General features: G+C 54.0%; 1 protein-coding gene across 1 annotated transcript in view; it reads right to left on the bottom strand.

The window, feature by feature from the left end:
* The window catches only part of ABTB2 (ankyrin repeat and BTB domain containing 2), a 165,306-nt gene that overhangs the window by 13,938 nt on the left and 134,331 nt on the right, over positions 1-17,037 (bottom strand). The window contains exons 4-5 of the mRNA XM_020286518.2: positions 3,599-3,751; positions 2,123-2,288 (exon numbers count right to left, since the gene is read on the bottom strand). Of these exons, the coding sequence (XP_020142107.1) occupies positions 2,123-2,288; positions 3,599-3,751 (319 nt within the window). The remainder of the gene's footprint in view (positions 1-2,122; positions 2,289-3,598; positions 3,752-17,037) is intronic.

The following is a 17,037-nucleotide window of genomic DNA, read 5'->3' as shown; positions in this document are numbered from 1 at the left end:
ACCGAGCACTCAGAGAACAGCCAGCTGTGGCAGGGGGACGTGGCTTTGTCTCGCCTCTGTGCTCATATTTGACTTTGTTTCCGCACACATCTGTATGCAATTGGGAGTTCAAACCACAGGATGAGCCCCGTGAGGAGAAACTCCTTTTTTGTGGATTGTCCCTATCCCTACCTCCAGGCATATGAAGAGGATAAATAAAAGGGGGCTGATTAAGAGATTCCAGGGACTGTCATCATGTCAACAACAACATGACTACAATAAGCACCATACTGGCAACAAGAGCCAGCAGAAACATTTACTGAGCCATTTGCTTTGTGCTAGATGCAAAATCCTTACAATAACTCTCCGTGGCAGGTACTATTATCTTAGAGGCAGGGAAACAGGCTCCTCAGGGCGGGAGAGCAGCTCGTCCAAGATGCCGCAGCCTGTGCGTGGCCGGCTGAGTCCCAAAAGACTCCACCTCCTCCTTCCTTCAGGATGAAAGCCCCCACAAAATCCCAGAGCCCGCGTTGACAGTCAGATCTGAGAGATCTGACTCGCAAGGCTGTCACCTGCCACTGCCCTCCTGAAGCCCCATCCAGACCCCTGGTGTCCCCGGACGCCTGCCCCAGCACGTGTCCCGACTGCCCGACCTCCACACTCCTGTCCTTATTGCCCCCTTGCCTGGAATGACGCCTTCCTGACCCCTCTCTGTTCAGTCCCAATCCTGCTCTTTCCTAGGCCCGGTTCAAACCCCTTCAGCAGGAAGCCGTCCCTGGCGGTCCCGTCCCACCATCGGGGACCACCTCAGCCTTGTGGTTTTCCTGGAGCTCTGTCACATCCTGCATCACACTGTCACCTTATCTGAGGATACTGTCTTCACTCCCAACTGCTATTCACAACTCTCCCTGCGTTTCTGTGTAGTAGTCCAAACCACCAGGGCGAGTAGGGGCAGAGTCAGTGCTCTCAAAACAGCGTCAAACAAAGAAACAGTGGTTTCTTTAACCACAGTGGTTAAGAGGCTGGAGTCGGGTTGCCTGGATTCTTCTCATGCCAGCTCCCCTCCTTGCCAATTATGTGACCTTAGGTAAAGCGACCTCTCCCTACCTCATCTACAAAATGGGGAGAGTAATAGCACTATACCATAGTGCTGCCGGCAAGATCAAATGCGTGGCCGGGCACGGCGGCTCACGTCTGTAATCCTAGCACTCTGGGAGGCCGAGGCAGGAGGATCACTCAAGATCAGTAGTTTGAAACCAGCCTGAGCAAGAGCAAGAGCAAGACCCCATCTCTAGTAAAAATAGAAATTAGCTGGACAACTAAAGATACATAGAAAAAAAAAAAAAACAAAACTACTTGGGAGTTTGAGGCAAGAGGATCACTTGAACCCAGGAGTCTGAGGTTGCTGTGAGCTAGGCTGACGCCATGGCACTCTAGCCAGGGCAACAGAGTGAGACTCTGTCTCCAAAAAAAAAAAAAAAAAAAAAAAAAAAATCAAATGAGTTAATCTACATGAAGCACTGATAACAAACAACACCTGAGTGCTGTATTGTATAAGTGTTAGCTGTCCACAGCAAAAAACTAAACAGCACAAACACAAAAACTTAAGTTAAATTGTACCTAAAGTTGTAAATCACCTCCAATATTTCCTATCCTTTTTCCTGCTTCATTTTAGTCCTTAGCACTTTTCATTACTATTCTCTATATTTTCTGTGTTTACGTTTCTTATCATCTACCTCCCTAGCCAGAACGGTCAGCTCCACGGAGGCAAGGGCTTCCATGGCCAGCACACAACCTGCTCTAATAAAGTGCTAGCGACCATTAGCCCTAGCTGGGCGTCAAGCTGACGCCTCTGGACTCTTTCCCAGCCTTGCGCCATCTGGGACGGTTGCCAGCGGTCCAGCCAAGGAAGCAGAATCCACATCACACAGGTTTTCCAAGGCCCGCTAGAAGTCTCCATCCAGGCGGACGTTCCACTCAAACCGGCAGGGCCCGATTCAGGAATTCAGGAGGTGCCCACCTCTTAGAAGCACGGAACCAAGCCAGTCTCAGGCTTACCACCGAAGAGACCATGCCACCAGCTCTGGCGGTTGTGAGTTGCCAGCTCTTACCCCTGAGTCTGGCCTGAGCTCTCAGAACCTACCTGGTCATCCATGGTGTTGACCCCGTCTGGCCCCAGGGCCTCGATGGCCTGGCTGATGAGGTCCGTCCTTCCGCAGTTGAGCATGCGGAAACCCAGATCCTGGTTGAACTTTTCGGTAGCAGCTCGGGCGTCCAGCCTCCGGAAGGAACTGAAACAGCACTCGGGTCTGCCCAGGGGAGACCCGGAGGTGTGTGAGCATGACTGTGCACGGACTCTTTTTGCTAGGACGCTGCCTCTCAGCGACCCGTGACACAGCTGAGAGAGGCTGACATGGATATGTGGATGGTTAGGGGGATGGCCTGGGAACTGCGTTCAGATCAGCGATGACTGTCCCCATAATGTTCTGTGACACGAAGAGCACACACTTCTGCTTCTCTACAAACATGTTAAGAAGTGCTCTGAGCTCTTGGGAGCTGTCAACTGGCAGGAAACAGAGTCTCATCTAAGATCATCTACTGGGGGCTGCCCTCAGGAAAGAGACTCCAGCCTGGGCTTGTGCTGCTACGCTTGGTTGTACACTTTTTGCACAGAGGAGTCTGTACCTCGGCCTATGAAACCACCATGGTGGCCGGGTTCTACGTATTCTCTCCTTTGGACTTCCTGGTAAGGCCAGAAAAACCAGAGGGATGGCAGAGGGTGCCCTAGAATCTTCTTTGCAGTCAACCCAACCTACCAAGGGAAGTCACAGGTAACATCTGTGCCCACAGAGGGCACCCCACAGGTGTCCAATGGGCAGCTTTAGCCTGCAGCCTTGGTTGGGCCGAAGTGTAGAGAGTTCACATCTTAGAATGAGGTTTGGCAATCACCGTGGAGACCGAGGCAGCCATAACTGGCATTCGGGCAAGGGGTCAAAAAAATGATACAAGGTTCTCCGAGGCCAGGGATGGCCAGAAGGAGCTTCTCCAGAAGGCTTCTTCAGGGCCCTAAGCCACTACAAGACAGGTGCTTTTAGAAGGAAATTAAGGGCTTTGGCTGTAGGGACCCAGGTTCAAGTTAAGGCACTTTGCTGGCTGGGTGTCTATGGGCAAGAAATATACTGTTCCTCCCTGACCTCAGCCTCCCCATCTGTAAGGTGGGCACAGTGTCCCTTCTCTAGTGTCGTCATGAGGACTAAGGTAATGCACATAGAAAGGAAGGGGTAGAGAGAAGGGTGGCAGTTACAGGGACGGAGGAAAGAGAGTGCCCACGTCGACCTCTCACCCCCCACCATCCCAGAGAGGCGTGTGAGTTCTGCTGCCCAAACCCAAATGCATGTCTGCGCTACGTAGCAGACCAGCGGGCCCGGAAAGCAGCGAGGTCTAGAATAGATCTGTTCCAACACTCAGCCTTGGCGTCTGCAGAGGACTCTTGGAGCAGCTCGAATCGCTGCAGCCCCTGCTCTCTGACCCCCTCACGCCCGCAGGAGAAGGCGGCCGCACAGGGGAGCCATGGGGGCTGGACACGAATGCTGGGGCCTCCCTCCTCCCAGTTCCGTACTTGAGCTGCCGGGGCTCGCAGTCCAGACCGGGCAGCAGCAGCCGGGCCGCCTGCCGGATGTCGCCGCTGTCCACGGTGAGGCTGCGGCGGTGCTCCGCGTAGGTGATGGCCACGCGCATCCACTCCATCAGGGGCGGCAGCAGCATGAAGGGCCTGCAGGGCGGCAGAGAGAGAGTCAGGCCCCTGGGTGTGCCCCGAGGGCCGAAGGGGACCCTCCAGCGCACCCGCCCTCAGAGGATGGCCACCGAGGCTAAGCACCCCTGAGAGGCGACCTCTGCTCGCAGAAACCCCGACTGTACCCCCAATGTATGGAAGCCTTGCCACGGAATTCCCGTCACAGGCCATTAGTGGAAACTGAGGCCCTTTGGTGGCCAGTGAAAGAAGGGGTTCACTAACGTGTGGGACGGGGACCCTTGCCCCCTCCAGAGAACTCAGCCAGAGTCTCCAGGTCTCCCTCTCTGCAGAGGGGAGAGATGGCCTCCTGGGCAGCGGGGCGAGGAGCAGAGTCTAACAGCCTCTGGTTCCAAACCCGGCTGTGCTGCCGGCAGCGTGTCACCATGACAAACATACCCCGAGCCTGTCTTCTCCACCTGTAAGGCGGTGACACCTCCTTCTCAGGGTTGCTCCGAGGCTAAATGAGATGATGTCTATTACACTGTACGTGTGTAGTTCACAGTCATTTCTTCCTAACCTGGCACCTAGGCTGAGGTGGCCCCTAATTTGGTGCTCAGGGTGGAGTGGTAGCCCCAAGTGCCACAGGGAGGCATGGCCCTAGCAGCCCGTGTGACACCAGGAGCCCACGGGAGCAGGGAGAGGTGTCCAGCCAGGCTTCAGAGCTGAAACTCCCGGACCTTTGTAAGCGCACTGTGTGGCAGCAGGGGGCGCCATTCACACGGACCGTGACCCACGCAGGGCCTCAAACTGTGCTCAGGCCCCACCCTCTCTGCCGGGCCTTTTCCCTTCCACCCAGGGCGGGGTCCACTCGCTCCTCAGGGACACTTGGGAGACTTCCTCGGGAGACCCCCTCACAGTCCAACAGGTCTCAGTGCCGTGGAGGGGCCCCAGTCTTTGGCTTCATAACTCAGTGGACACCCAGCCTGCTCTGCCCAGGGTGGACGGAGCTCTTCCCACAGGGTCACAGGAATGAGGCTGTTCTCCCTGATGACAGCCCAAGTCGCCTCCCAGCTCCTGCCTGTGTGCCCGGCCCCTCCTGCTGCCTGCCACCCTCGTCCTTCCTTTCAAACTGAGCCAGGGAGTGGGCACCAGGCCAGGGCAGGCAGCCAGGCCCCCAGGCACCCCCGCTCCCTCTGGGCTCTTGGAGCACTGGGCCTGTGCTGTCACCGCTGTCCCTCCCCCTGACACGCAGCTAAGTACCACGACTAGGAAACAGACGTCCATTCTCTCTTTTCAGCTACCGCGTGAGCCAACGACAGGGAACCAGCCGGGAATGCCCTCGGAATGCCTGTCTCGGGCCTCCCAAAGCTCAAGCCATCTCCAAAGTTTTACCAGTTTCTCTCCTTGAAGGCAAAGGATGCTTTTATTTTTTTAAAAGGTAGCAAAGAAAATAACAGATACTCTCCAACGTAGGATAGGGCCACATCTCAATAAACCCGTCATACGGTGAAAATATCTTAAGTTGGAAATGCGTTTGACACACCTCACCTACTGAATGGCAGAGCTTAGCCGGGCCTACCTTAAACGTGCCCAGAACATTCACATTAGCCTAAACCGTCTCACACAAAGCCTATTTCACGACACAGCGCTGAATGTCTCGTATAATTGGCGACTGCGCTGGCGCGGAAAGGCAGGACGGCTGTGAGGCGCTCAGCGTGCGGTTCCCACTGCACGCCTATCACTCTCGCACCATCGTAACACTGAAAAATCCTAAATCGAACCATCGCAAGCCAGGGACTGACTGTTATCAGATGTGACCCTGAAGGGACTTCATCTGGGAAGCTACTTGGATGTGCTGGTTCTGTCATTTCAGAAAATATTTCTGGGTTTGAGTCACTTAACTGGTCCACCGCATGTGCCCATCGGTGCGTGGAGCGGGGCCACAGGCTGGGAAAGCCTCGCTGGCCCTGGCCTTTCGAGCATGCCCAAGACCTCACCCCTGCCACCAGACACACCAGACCACCGGCTCTCACGGTCCTCACCCTGCCCACTTCCTCATGAGACCAGAGCTGTGCTGTCTCATCTGTCCTGGTCTAGATCCTATTTATTTTTCAAGGCTCAGCTCCAATGCCACCTCCTTCCAGAAGCCTTCTCAGAGCCTCTGTTCCTGACTATTCCTTCTAAGGACAGGAACGATGCCTTCCTCACCTCTGTTCTCCAGAATACGCCCAGCCTAGGGCTGGACACAATAGGTCCTTAGTAAATGCTTGCTGACTGACTAGAAGCATAGATGAGTATAGTATGAAGATCTCAGGTTTTCAGTTACGAACCAAATCATGCTTCTGCCCAGAAAACAATGGTGGATAATGTTCCAGGGCCTCGTGGTGACTGATTAGAATGGGAAGTTGGGATTCCCTGGGGGAAACTTGTGTGGTCTGTGAACAATCCATTCATGAATTATCCCTTTGTTTATAAGATCTCCCTTGATCATAAATGCCCATTTAAATTCCCCCCCAAATTTTCTGAATTTCACAATTTTTTTTATGACAAGGCTAGAAGACAAGCTTAGAGACACACTTCTGTGTTATGAGTCCTGCTGATTCCAGGGGAAGCCAGAAAGATACTTGTGGACTTGCCAGCTAGTCCTTCCTACTGTGCCCAACGGCCAAGACAAAACCCCAAGTGTGGCTGTGCAGTCTCTCAGTGGGCATCTCCCACCACACTAGGGGAATCCGGGAAACCGTGAAGTCTAATCAGATGGTGTCTCGATTCATTCTCCTGCTCCATGCTTTTCAGCATGGTTGGTCAGCACATGAGAAAAACACAGGACTGACTGCCTCGGTGGGTGGATGCTGGGGACCAGTCATTCGACTTTCATTTTACCATCTTGGCTAGAGATGTAGAAAGTTGCAAACTACCTTTCCCAGACTCCTTGCAGCTGGGGTTCTGGCTGCAAATTAGGTTTTACCATTAAGACGCAGTTTCCCGAGACCTGGTAAGTGAATGCAAGGCAGAAGCCACCTTTGTGTCCCCTTTGTCTGTTTTTGCTAGCAAACCAGATCATGAAAACATGTTTGTTTGCTTTTTTTCCCCTATAGAACATTCCAGCATCCAGTTTGCAACTTCCTGATGCTTCAGAGGTAGTGGTAGAGGTGATGAAGACAATAGCAAAGACCTCAGCTTCTAACTTCTATCCCGAATTGCAGCTCCAGGTGTGTGTTCAAACGCAGGGCTGTCTCAGACTCAGAGGGCAGGCACCCAGGACTGCTGAGGGACAAGTTCTGTATTGTCCTTAGGGTCACTCTCAGACGCTCACCCTAGAACCTGCTCCTGGAGCTCTTCCCACGATTCTGTGAGCACCCAATTCCCTGCATTAAATCTCTCTCCACTTAAAACATCCAGAGTGTTCTCTGTTTCCCATATTCAACACCAATGAATGCTCTCAACAGACAGAAATCTGGTGCCCACCTACACCTGTGCCGGCACCCAACTGCCCTCTGCAGGCTCTCCTCCTCGGCTCACTCACCTCCCTGGCCTGTGTCTGTGGGAAGGAAAAAGCATAAACAATTCATGGACTTTTTCAGGAACATCCTTCCCACGGGCTGTGGGTTTTAGGCTACTGTTTCCTTTCTGGTAATTTCATCTAGCCCGCTGGGCATGCTGAGACGACCTGGCCTGCACTACTGGACGTTCTGGAAAACCCCTGTAAAAACTCCCATCTGCAACAGGGTGGCTGCGTCACAACTCCAGGGTGAAAGGTCCCGGAGGGGCAAGGCTGGGAATGACCGATGTGTGCACCGTCCCCAAGGTCTCCCTGCTCCTTCCCATAGGAGGAGGCCGGTGGGCACGTCTTGTCATTGCCCCCGGTGGGGCCTGGCCTCTCGGTGCAACACGTAGGCGTCTGCGGCGCCGGAACCAGCGAACGCTTCAGGGCTGAAGAAATGGCCTGTGTTCGGCTCCTCTGCCTGCTGGATTGTCCCGTAGCTGGGTCCAATACCTCAGAACAGCGGCTTTCAAAACAAATTATTTTGGTCTCAGGGCCCTGTTTGTACTCGTAAAAAATACTGAGAACCTCGAAGAGCTTTTGTATGTGTTATTCTACTGATATCAACTGTATCGGGAATTTAAACTGAGAAAATGTTAAGACACACAAATACACGGGCTCACATCCCATTCGCCGTCAGGGGTGATGACATCATGATGTCACAGCCTCCGGAAAACTCCCCCAGACTCTTGTGAGAAAACAAGAGCAAAATGGCAAATAACATCTTACTATGAAAACAGTTTTGACCCTGTGGACTCCTGGAAAGAGTCTCTGGGACCCCTGGGGTGCCTGGACCACACTTTGAGGACCGCTGCCGTAGCAGACCACGGCGGGTCCCTGGGATGACACTGCTTGGGGCTGGCGTCAGGCCCGGGGAACACGGTCTGGTGCATCCAGAGTGGCCTGTGGTTTGCACGTGCATTCCTGGCCCAGGGACTCAGGATCCTAGACGACCTCACTGCAGCAACCTCACTGGGAGAAAGTTCTAGTTTCTTCGACACAACTGAACTGGCTCTGTAACCTTGGGCAGATCATTCTCTTTGGGCTTTTTTTCCTACTAAAGATGAGATTGCTTAAGTTAGTGGTTTCTAGACTCCTTTCACGGTGAGAGCCCCTTTGCTTTTATTCCATCGACTCCACAAGGCTGTAGCTAACGGCACAGTGATCGAGCGTGTGGGCTCCAGAAGGCGGCTGCCTGGGTTGGAATCCAGTGTGCTCCCAGTGGGTTCAGTTGTGTGGTTCTGTGCAAGTTACCTCACCTGTCCCAGCCTCAGTTGCCCCATCAGCAAAATGGGTATAAATAAGAGGACCACCTCACAAGACAGCTGGAAGCTGCACGTAAGTGCTTAGCACAGCATTTGGAACGTGGTAAGTCCTCCGTAAATGTTAACTATTATTACTAGTTTAGTATCTGTTGATAGAGAAAATATAGAATAGCAGGAAAGGTTATAGGAATCTGGTTCCATTAAACGCCTCGGCTCCAGCCTTCTGAGAGCCCGGCCAACTCCTGCCCTGCCCCCACGGCAAGTATAAACATGGAGAGCCCGCGGGAGCCTGCCAGCAAGCTGCCCACCACCTACTCCAGCCCAGCTCGTAAAACAGAGAAAACAAATGCAGCCACTATGTCGAGTGTGAGCTGGAAACTGTTTCTGGCAGCACGGCCTCTCGGCCTTGGCAGCACGAAGCTCACACAGGGGAAGGGGCAACGACAAAGAGCCTGGGCCGAGGGGCCGTGGGCCGTGGGCACGTGTGCGGGGAGGGCGGTGGGCAGAGAGGCTCTTCAAGGGATCTGCAGCCCGATGCGCCCCGAGTGCTGCTTGGGCCTAATCTAAATACTGTCACACACACACATGCAAACAAATCCGGTCACCGCTGTGACGGACAAAGCCACTTAAAAGGGTCATTGGCTTTATGGCAGCATTTGTCTTAGTGTGCATACAAGGACAGCTATTGCCATGTGGGGCGAGCCCAGGAAACACACCAATGAAAACGCGTCTTTTTACACAAAGAGCGTGGGAACTCTCCAACCACCTCCTCTCCTCTCGCTGCTAGAGGAGGAAGATAAAACCCAGAGAGGCAAAGTGCCTCACTCAAGGTCACACAGCCAGTTCAGCAGCACTAGGGAAGCCAGCCCAGGTGTCCATAATCGTCTCTCTTTAAATTAACCATACAGATGCGCCCGACTGTGTCAATTCAAGGGTTGCATAAGGCCCCTCAACAAGACCAGACCTGCAAAAGCCATTTTTCTCCCTTAAAAAAATGAAAGAGAATAAACTTCTTAAGGCCTTGGTTTTAAGAGGTCCCTGCAGCCTGGAAAAAAATAAACCCTGCCCTGCTCAGCAAGCATATGATTTATTGGGATTACAGTCCTATAAGCAGTGTCTTAACAACATGGAACAGGAAACGCCTCCAATTTCCAGCTCAAAGCAGGCTCTGTTCTTCCCTGGGGTGGGCAAGGGCCTTGGAGCATGTCAGGTTGGCAGATGGGGTGCAGGCCTGTAACCAGAGGCTGTGCGACCCGAGCCCCAGGTACCAGAAAGCCTTGTGCCTCTGTCCCCAGCCTGGCGGGCCTAGGGTCTGCAGCCAGCAAGTCTGTGCCCCCTGCACCGCTTTGCACGGCTGGGAAGGACCTCGAGACCAGGCGTGCGCTTAGCTCAGGGAAGGCGGGGGGATGGCCGAACCCTAGCCTCGGCTGTGAGCGCACAGGGCTCTGGGGCACAGGCCTGGCGAGGTGCCTTCGGCCTCGGGCCCGCTCCCCTCTGCCCCACCTCGCCTGCGCGCACCCTTGGAGTCCAGGAAAGGACCAAGCAGAGGTGATGATGGAGGGAGAGGATGGCCATGAGGTTCTCACCTTCAGCCCTAGATTCTTCCACCAGCTTCGCCCCACCTAAAACAGAAGTCAGAGCCAAGCCCCAGGTTGGATGTGCTAATTTCCCCCTGGACTCACCCTGCTCTGCTCCCACGCCCCACCCTGCATGCTGTCTGGGCCGAGTGGCACTACAGGGGACTTGCAAAGATGCCAAGCTTTTCCCACACCATGACAGCTCCACACGGAGACCTCTGGGAGGGTCGGAGCTGGCTGTGCAGTGCCGGCTCCGGGGCCCTCACCACTGCTCTCTTACGGTTGCTACAGAGCCACCGTGGCCAAAAACCGAGCCAGAACGCCCGTGTAGAACAAAACCAACCTTGTCCCACTGAAGTCGGACTCCACTCCCCGCACAAAGGAAGCAATTCTAGTGCAGCTCACATCTTGGAGTGATTATTTTTCTAGAATCGCTCGGTAAACCAGAATGGCTTGGCTCCTCTTAGAGCAAAGTCGGGCACGTTCCTCTCTCCTACCTTCCCCGTCACCCTGGCTGCCTCGCCCTGCCGCCGACCCCATGGCAGAGGGCCCGCTCGGGCTTAGATGACTTCTACTGGACGTGGGGCTTTGGGCTGTCTGTGGGGAAAAGACACGTCTCTTATTAAAGCTCACCTGGTACAGATCAGAGGCCCCGGCAGACCCGCCCAGAGGCTCACACGGACACGGACTGAGCAGCAGCGCGTCCCGATTGGGACCCTCCTCCCGGCCGGACAGTGCCCGCTAGCCGTGGGGAGCAGGGTCAGATGTGAGACACAATCAGGGCACCCAGGACTGACAGAAAACAAGAAGAACTAACCTTTTCAGAGCCTTTGCGAAGCACCTGGCACTACACCTCAAGCCCTTTTTACCTACTGACTCACTCGCTCCTCATACCGGTCTTATGAAGCAGGTACTATTATTAGTCCCATTTCACGCCTGGGGAAACTGAGGGCAGGAGAGAGGTTGCTTGCCCCATGTCATGCACCTAGTGAGTGGCAGAGGTGGCCCAGAGCCCGAGCTCCCACAGAGCACGCTCAGAGGAGCAGGCCCTGGCTCATCTCCACGGTCTTGGGGATGGTAACTGGGCACGAGGCACAGTCACCATAGTATGTCACCCAAACTGGACGACTTTTGAGAGGGAAAATAGAGCTATTACCAGTACTGGGGCAACCCAGGTGTAAACTATAGCCGTGCCAGGCAAACCGGAACATATGGTCGCCGTGCTGCTAGGAGGGCAGGCGGCGGCCCCTCCACCGGCTCCTGCAGCTCCAGGCGGGGGAGGCCGCCCTGCCCGCCAGCCCTGCTCCCTGGGCCAGCACCACACTCACCCAGTTTGCAAATAGTTTGTATGGGTTTTTATCTGCTCTCTCCCCCGGGCTGGAACTTCTCAGAAAGCAGAGACCGTTCTGCTAGACGCTGTCTCCCTCAGCACAGAGCCCACGCCAGAAACTCGAGTTCTGGACCTCCTCTCTCCCGGAGGCAAAGTCCTCTGGGTGCTAACACGCTCTCAGGGGCTGCTCCCGCTCCAGGCTCCAGGGCTCCCTGGGGAGAGGGGGCCTGCTCTGCCTTTCGTTCCTAGGGGCATGAGTTGGCTTGGGTATTAGCAAATGGCTCTCTTCAGAAACAAGATAAAAAGACAGCCTTTTCACGTGAGAATGTTCCAACTGGGAACCACGTCCTGGGGGACCTGGCCAGGCCGGGGCCAGGGCGGTTTCTGGGAAGGCAGCTAGGACGTCGGGCGGCAGCCATCGCTGGGGAGAGGGAAGGACAAGCGTGGCTCTGCAGAGGTCGGTGTGGCCTGAGCCTCCGAGAAGGGTCCTCGGTGACTGGGCTGACCCTCGATGGCATCTGACGTGGGTGAGATGGTACAGCTTCCAGGGGAGACTGCACACGGGCCACCACGCCTCCACTCCGTCCTACGCAGCAGGGAGGACTCCTAGCCCTGTAAGGTCCCTCGCGGCTGCCCCATTTCTCAGGACCGAGCTCCCCGGCATGGCCGCCCCAGCAGGCCAGGGTATCTCCGCTTCCCACACACCGAGACTGAGGGACGTGAGAGCCGGCCTCTCCCACCTTGCTGGGGAGCGGCTCCCTGGCCTGCAGGCACACCTCACCTATGGGCTCGCTGCTGCCACATGCCAGGGACCTGCTTTCTTCTCCCATGCTCGGTGGCCGACCAGAGACCACAAGCTCTTTCACCATGGGGAAGCCAGACAGGCGAGGACCTCCAACCTGCGTAGACACCTCCCTCCCGAGGGCACCTGCCACCACCCATCCGCCTCTGCCAACAGGGCAGGCCTGGCAGGACCCCAAGGCCTGGCCGTCCTGCTTCCTCTCACCACAGACACACGCAGGGCAGCGGGGCATGGCTGGCGCTTCTGTGTGGGCTGTCAGGAGAGGTGACCCTGTTTGGACGCAGCCAGGTGTAATAGCGTTGCAACTGCCTTCCCCACCCCCACAGTCTGGGGCAGAAAGATGACCCACTCAGACTGTTGGGGGAAGGGTTTCCAGAAACTTCTAGAAGAAGGGGCTCTTGAGGCCTGACAGAGATACACACGTATAAAGGGAAATCCTTGACTGACGTGGTGGCTTTGACCTAAGTTGTTGAGGCGGGGGAGGAGGGGCGCTCCACCCCGGCCAGAGGAGGGAAAGACAGCTCCCTCTGCTTTCTGCACCCACACCCCAAGTGCAGCCTCGGGGCATGCTCTGGCGTTGGCTTCTGAGCATCAGAGCCACATTGCTAAGATGTACTCAAGGCCTACTGTGCGCCAAGCAAGCATGAGGCCATTTGCATATGTTACCTCTGACCCACACAGCCACCTGCAAGGGAGCTATAACTCTTAGTCTGATAAAGGTTTTTTTGTTTTTTTTTTTGAGACAGAGTTTCACTTTGTTGCCCAGGCTAGAGTGAGTGCCATGGCGTCAGCCTAGCTCACAGCAACCTCAAACTCCTGGGCTCAAGCGATCCTGGCGCCTCAGCCTCCCAGGTAGCTGGGACTACAGGCATGTGCCACCATGCCCGGCTAATTTTTTCTATATGTATTAGTTGGCCAATTAATTTCTTTCTATTTATAGTAGAGACGGGTCTCGCTCTAGCTCAGGCTGGTTTCGAACTCCTGACCTCGAGCAGAGCAATCCACCCGCCTCGGCCTCCCAGAGTGCTAGGATTACAGGCGTGAGCCACCATCCCAGCCCTGATAAAGGTTTTGAGAGGTTGGGCCAAGGTGTGAAAGAGAAGGTTTGCCTCTTCACCACTCTGCCCAAACACTGGCTTTTGCTCTCACCAAACTTGGCCCCAAAGCCTCAGAGGGTGCACCCTGTACCCCCAACAGTCTTCTTTTCCCAAATCTGCAAATATTACAGCAGCGAAGTGGGGGAGGGGCAAGTCACAGCTGTCAGGGGCGGCTGGCCTTGCGGGAGGAGAGATCTGAAGAGCTGCCTGGCAGGCAAGTAGGAGCCCGCCAGAAAGCAGCCCTTCTTGGCTCCAGAGCTCACCCCGGCGCCCCCATCCTGCCCCCATTCTCAGGGTCTGAAACCCCCCAGCTCAGCTCAGCCTTGGAAGCTGCCTTCCTTAAGAAAGCAAAATCAATTCCCTTTAGAGTTGGGATTTCCCTGCACCGAGAATCCTGGCAAGACTGCAGACAAAGGGGATTGTTGCAGCCCATGTTACAAAAACACTCCAGATGAATGAAGCCCCCGGCCGGCAGTTCCCATCGTCTTTTCTGTGACCACCGGTGGGTGCAACAATGGGACAGGAAGTTGTATGTAGCGGGCAGCCCCTGGAGGCACTCGTCAGAGGCCGGGCCAGGATCCTGTCCTGTCTCCAGTCCCTGTTGTCTGGCACTGCCACTTCCTGCCCCAGATCCCTGGCTCGCTCCTTCTCGGATGCTGGGCAGACGCCCACCCGCAGGTCGGCCACCCAGAGCCTGCCAACTCCCGCGGTCGGGAAAGAGGCCCCAAGTGTTGAGAGCAAGATGCCCCAGGCACTCAGGAAAAGGGGCTGAGCGAGGGACCCAGCTCCTGGGTCTTGCCCTCCCTCTCCTGGGAGGGGAAGGGATTTACTACTCCAGACAGTTGAAAATTCACGGCGTTAGTACAATCACACCTCCAGGCTGAGCTCAGGTCTGCCTCCTCCAACCTGAGCCCTCGGGTGCTCTCTGTAACCGGGAATGGTACCGGCTTCCTCGGAGAGCGAGCACGAGGACTTACTAGAGAGCTGTGTATTGAAAGTGCCTTGTTAACTGTGACGCTCTATCTAGATGCTTCTAGTCCATATGAAAATAAATCAGGTCAGATCACTCCCAAGCCCGACCCTTAGCCATTGCCGCCCGCTGCGCGGAGGCACCCTGGCTACGCCGGCAAGTGCAGGGCCACGGACACGGGGACCCCAGCTTTAGAGCGCGACTGACGCACAGTCTGCTTGGTCTTTGATCCAACGGGTAACTGAAATCTGGTTTGTAGAGCTCTTTAAGATCCTGGGGTGGTGGGTTGCGATAAAGCTAAAGTTTGCAGCTATCTCTGCCCAAAATGCTCCTCACTCGGTAAGTCCTCCGTGACATCTGGATCTGCCTCGCCTTCTCTGCCACTCACTTGGTTCCCAGGCCACTGTCAGGGCTGCGTCACGAAGGAATTAAGGGCAGAAACTGAAGGCAGGAGGGGCATATGAGAGGGAGAGAAAACATGCATTTTGAGTAGACGTGATTTTTATTTACAAAAATTGTTTTTCCTGCTGACTTTGTTGCCTTAGAGATGTGATTTTAAAACTGACCAATGTTTTTGGATTATTTGTGCATTAAACACAACCTAGTCCTTTTAGTCCTTCCACAGGTTTATGATAACAGCAATTATACCGATGGCAGCAGCTACCGTGTATGAAACCTTGTTCTGTGTCAAGTCCTCTACATGTAATCGCCTCGGTTATCTCCACGAAAAAACTTTGGAAGTAGGGCAAGTCATTTTCCCCTGCAACCTGGAGAAACTGAGGCTCAGCAAATCAAATAACTCGTCCAAAGTCACACAGCTGGTGTGGCTGTGTGGGGTGGCAGAGCAGGGGACCCCCCCCCCCAATATCATGGCCTTTCCAACTCCGAAGAACCTAACCACTAGGCTCTACTGCCTAGTTCATTAACTGAACAAATATTTAACTGTCCACTATATGCCAGGGACTGTTTCTTTGTTCTGGGGACACAGCGGGGACAAGGCACACCCATGGCACTTATATTCTAGAGGCGTGAGGACGAGATACACACCAGCAAGGTAATTTCAGGTAGAGGAGGGTGCTCTGGAGGAAACAAAGAGGGTGAACTGAGGGGGAGACATCTGGGGTGGAAGGGGCTGCTCTCTGTGTGCACTGGATATTAGAAACAAGTCACTCCAGAGGTTATTGTTTACGCCAGTATGGGGAATACATGGAAATAAGCATTTAATTCACCCAATAGCTATTCTTATTTCATTTACTTCCATTTTGGGTAAACAGATGGAAATTTAATGCACAAAAAGGGGGAGAGGAAAAGAGAAAAGAGCTTAACATTGCAAATCTTCTTGAAATGGTATTTAAGAGACTCACAAGTCAGTAGCATAAAGCCACCACTGCCATCATCTCTATTATTTGATAAGAAAACACTTTCGCAAGCCGAGCAAAAGATTAACGAGCCCGTTTCTTTAGACTGAACGTACAGCCTATCCGTGGGCACGTCTTATTTATGTAAAGTGCTTGTCTGGGGGAACGTCCTCCCTTCTGCATCTGGAATGGAACAAAGAGGCGCCTTGATGTGGGACCGTGCTGGTGCCAGGGGCATTTCCCCAGATCGCGGGGAGCCAGCCCAGGAAGCAGGCGCCGCCTGGGTCTCCAGCTCACGCGGGAGGAAACCGAGGCTCCGCAAGGTATCGTGACTTACTGGGATCACGGAGCCAGCAAAGGGGCCCAGCACCTCTGAGGATGCACTTCCCTGCTGGGAAACCACTGACCTAGGGCTTGACCTCAAAGCATTTGCCTAGATAAACAATAATCAGTGATGGCTTAAAAAAAAAAAAAACACTTAATTTTTATGTTAAAGGGCAGATCCATTTCTGTTGTGAAATATGTGCTTGGAAACAACAGAAGTCTTTCTGTGACTTGCTGCTCTCACCACACACCTCTCCCAATCTTCTGTGGTTGTCCTTGCCCTTGATTGGCCAAGTTTAAAAACCCCAGGTCTGCTCTGATGCCATCCCCCAATTACTACAGCATTCTCAGGCACCCACCCTCTTGAATGTGACGGTGACAGTGATGATGACGATGATACCTGATACCCTGTGCCAGCTGCTATTCTAAGTGCTTTACTCCATTCATCCCCACGACATCTCTCAGTTTGACCCTATTCATCCCCTCTTAAGAAGAAGAAACTGAGGCACAGAGGCTAAATGACATGCTCGAGACCACCCAGGTCGCAAGTGGCAGGTCCATGCAGGCCCCAGAGCCTGGGGGCCGACCTAACGCGTCATCATGCGGCCAAGCTTCCCCTTACACTGTCTGGTGGTTTCGCTCATTCTTTACTTCTGTCTTGCTTTTGTCTCCCCCAGTAGTCTAGAGACTCAGTCCCTGAAGCCACTCTCTTTCTCTTCTATCCCTTCTCCACTATATTGTATCTACTGAGATATACAACAGAAGCACAGGGAGAAGTAGGAGTTAGCAAGTAAAGCACTTAAGATGGCATCTGTCTCTTACTGCGCGCCCAGTACTGCTAGCTGTAATTAGTGGTAGTGTTTGTGCTTGTAATGGGAGGCGCAATCTCAGTGGTTGTATCATTATTAATTATCATTATGAGTCACAGTGGTAGTGGTTATATTAGCAGAGAGTAGTAGTAATAGTATTACTAATGGTAGTGGTTATATTAGCAGGGAGTAGCATTAATAGTATTAGTAGTATTACTGATGGTAGTAGTGGTTATATTAGCAGGGAGT

The sequence above is a fragment of the Microcebus murinus genome, chromosome 4, assembly GCF_040939455.1.
Source record: "Microcebus murinus isolate Inina chromosome 4, M.murinus_Inina_mat1.0, whole genome shotgun sequence".
NCBI lineage: Eukaryota > Metazoa > Chordata > Mammalia > Primates > Cheirogaleidae > Microcebus > Microcebus murinus.
Note: the sequence above shows the minus strand (reverse complement) of the source record. Positions and strands in the feature narration are given on the sequence as shown.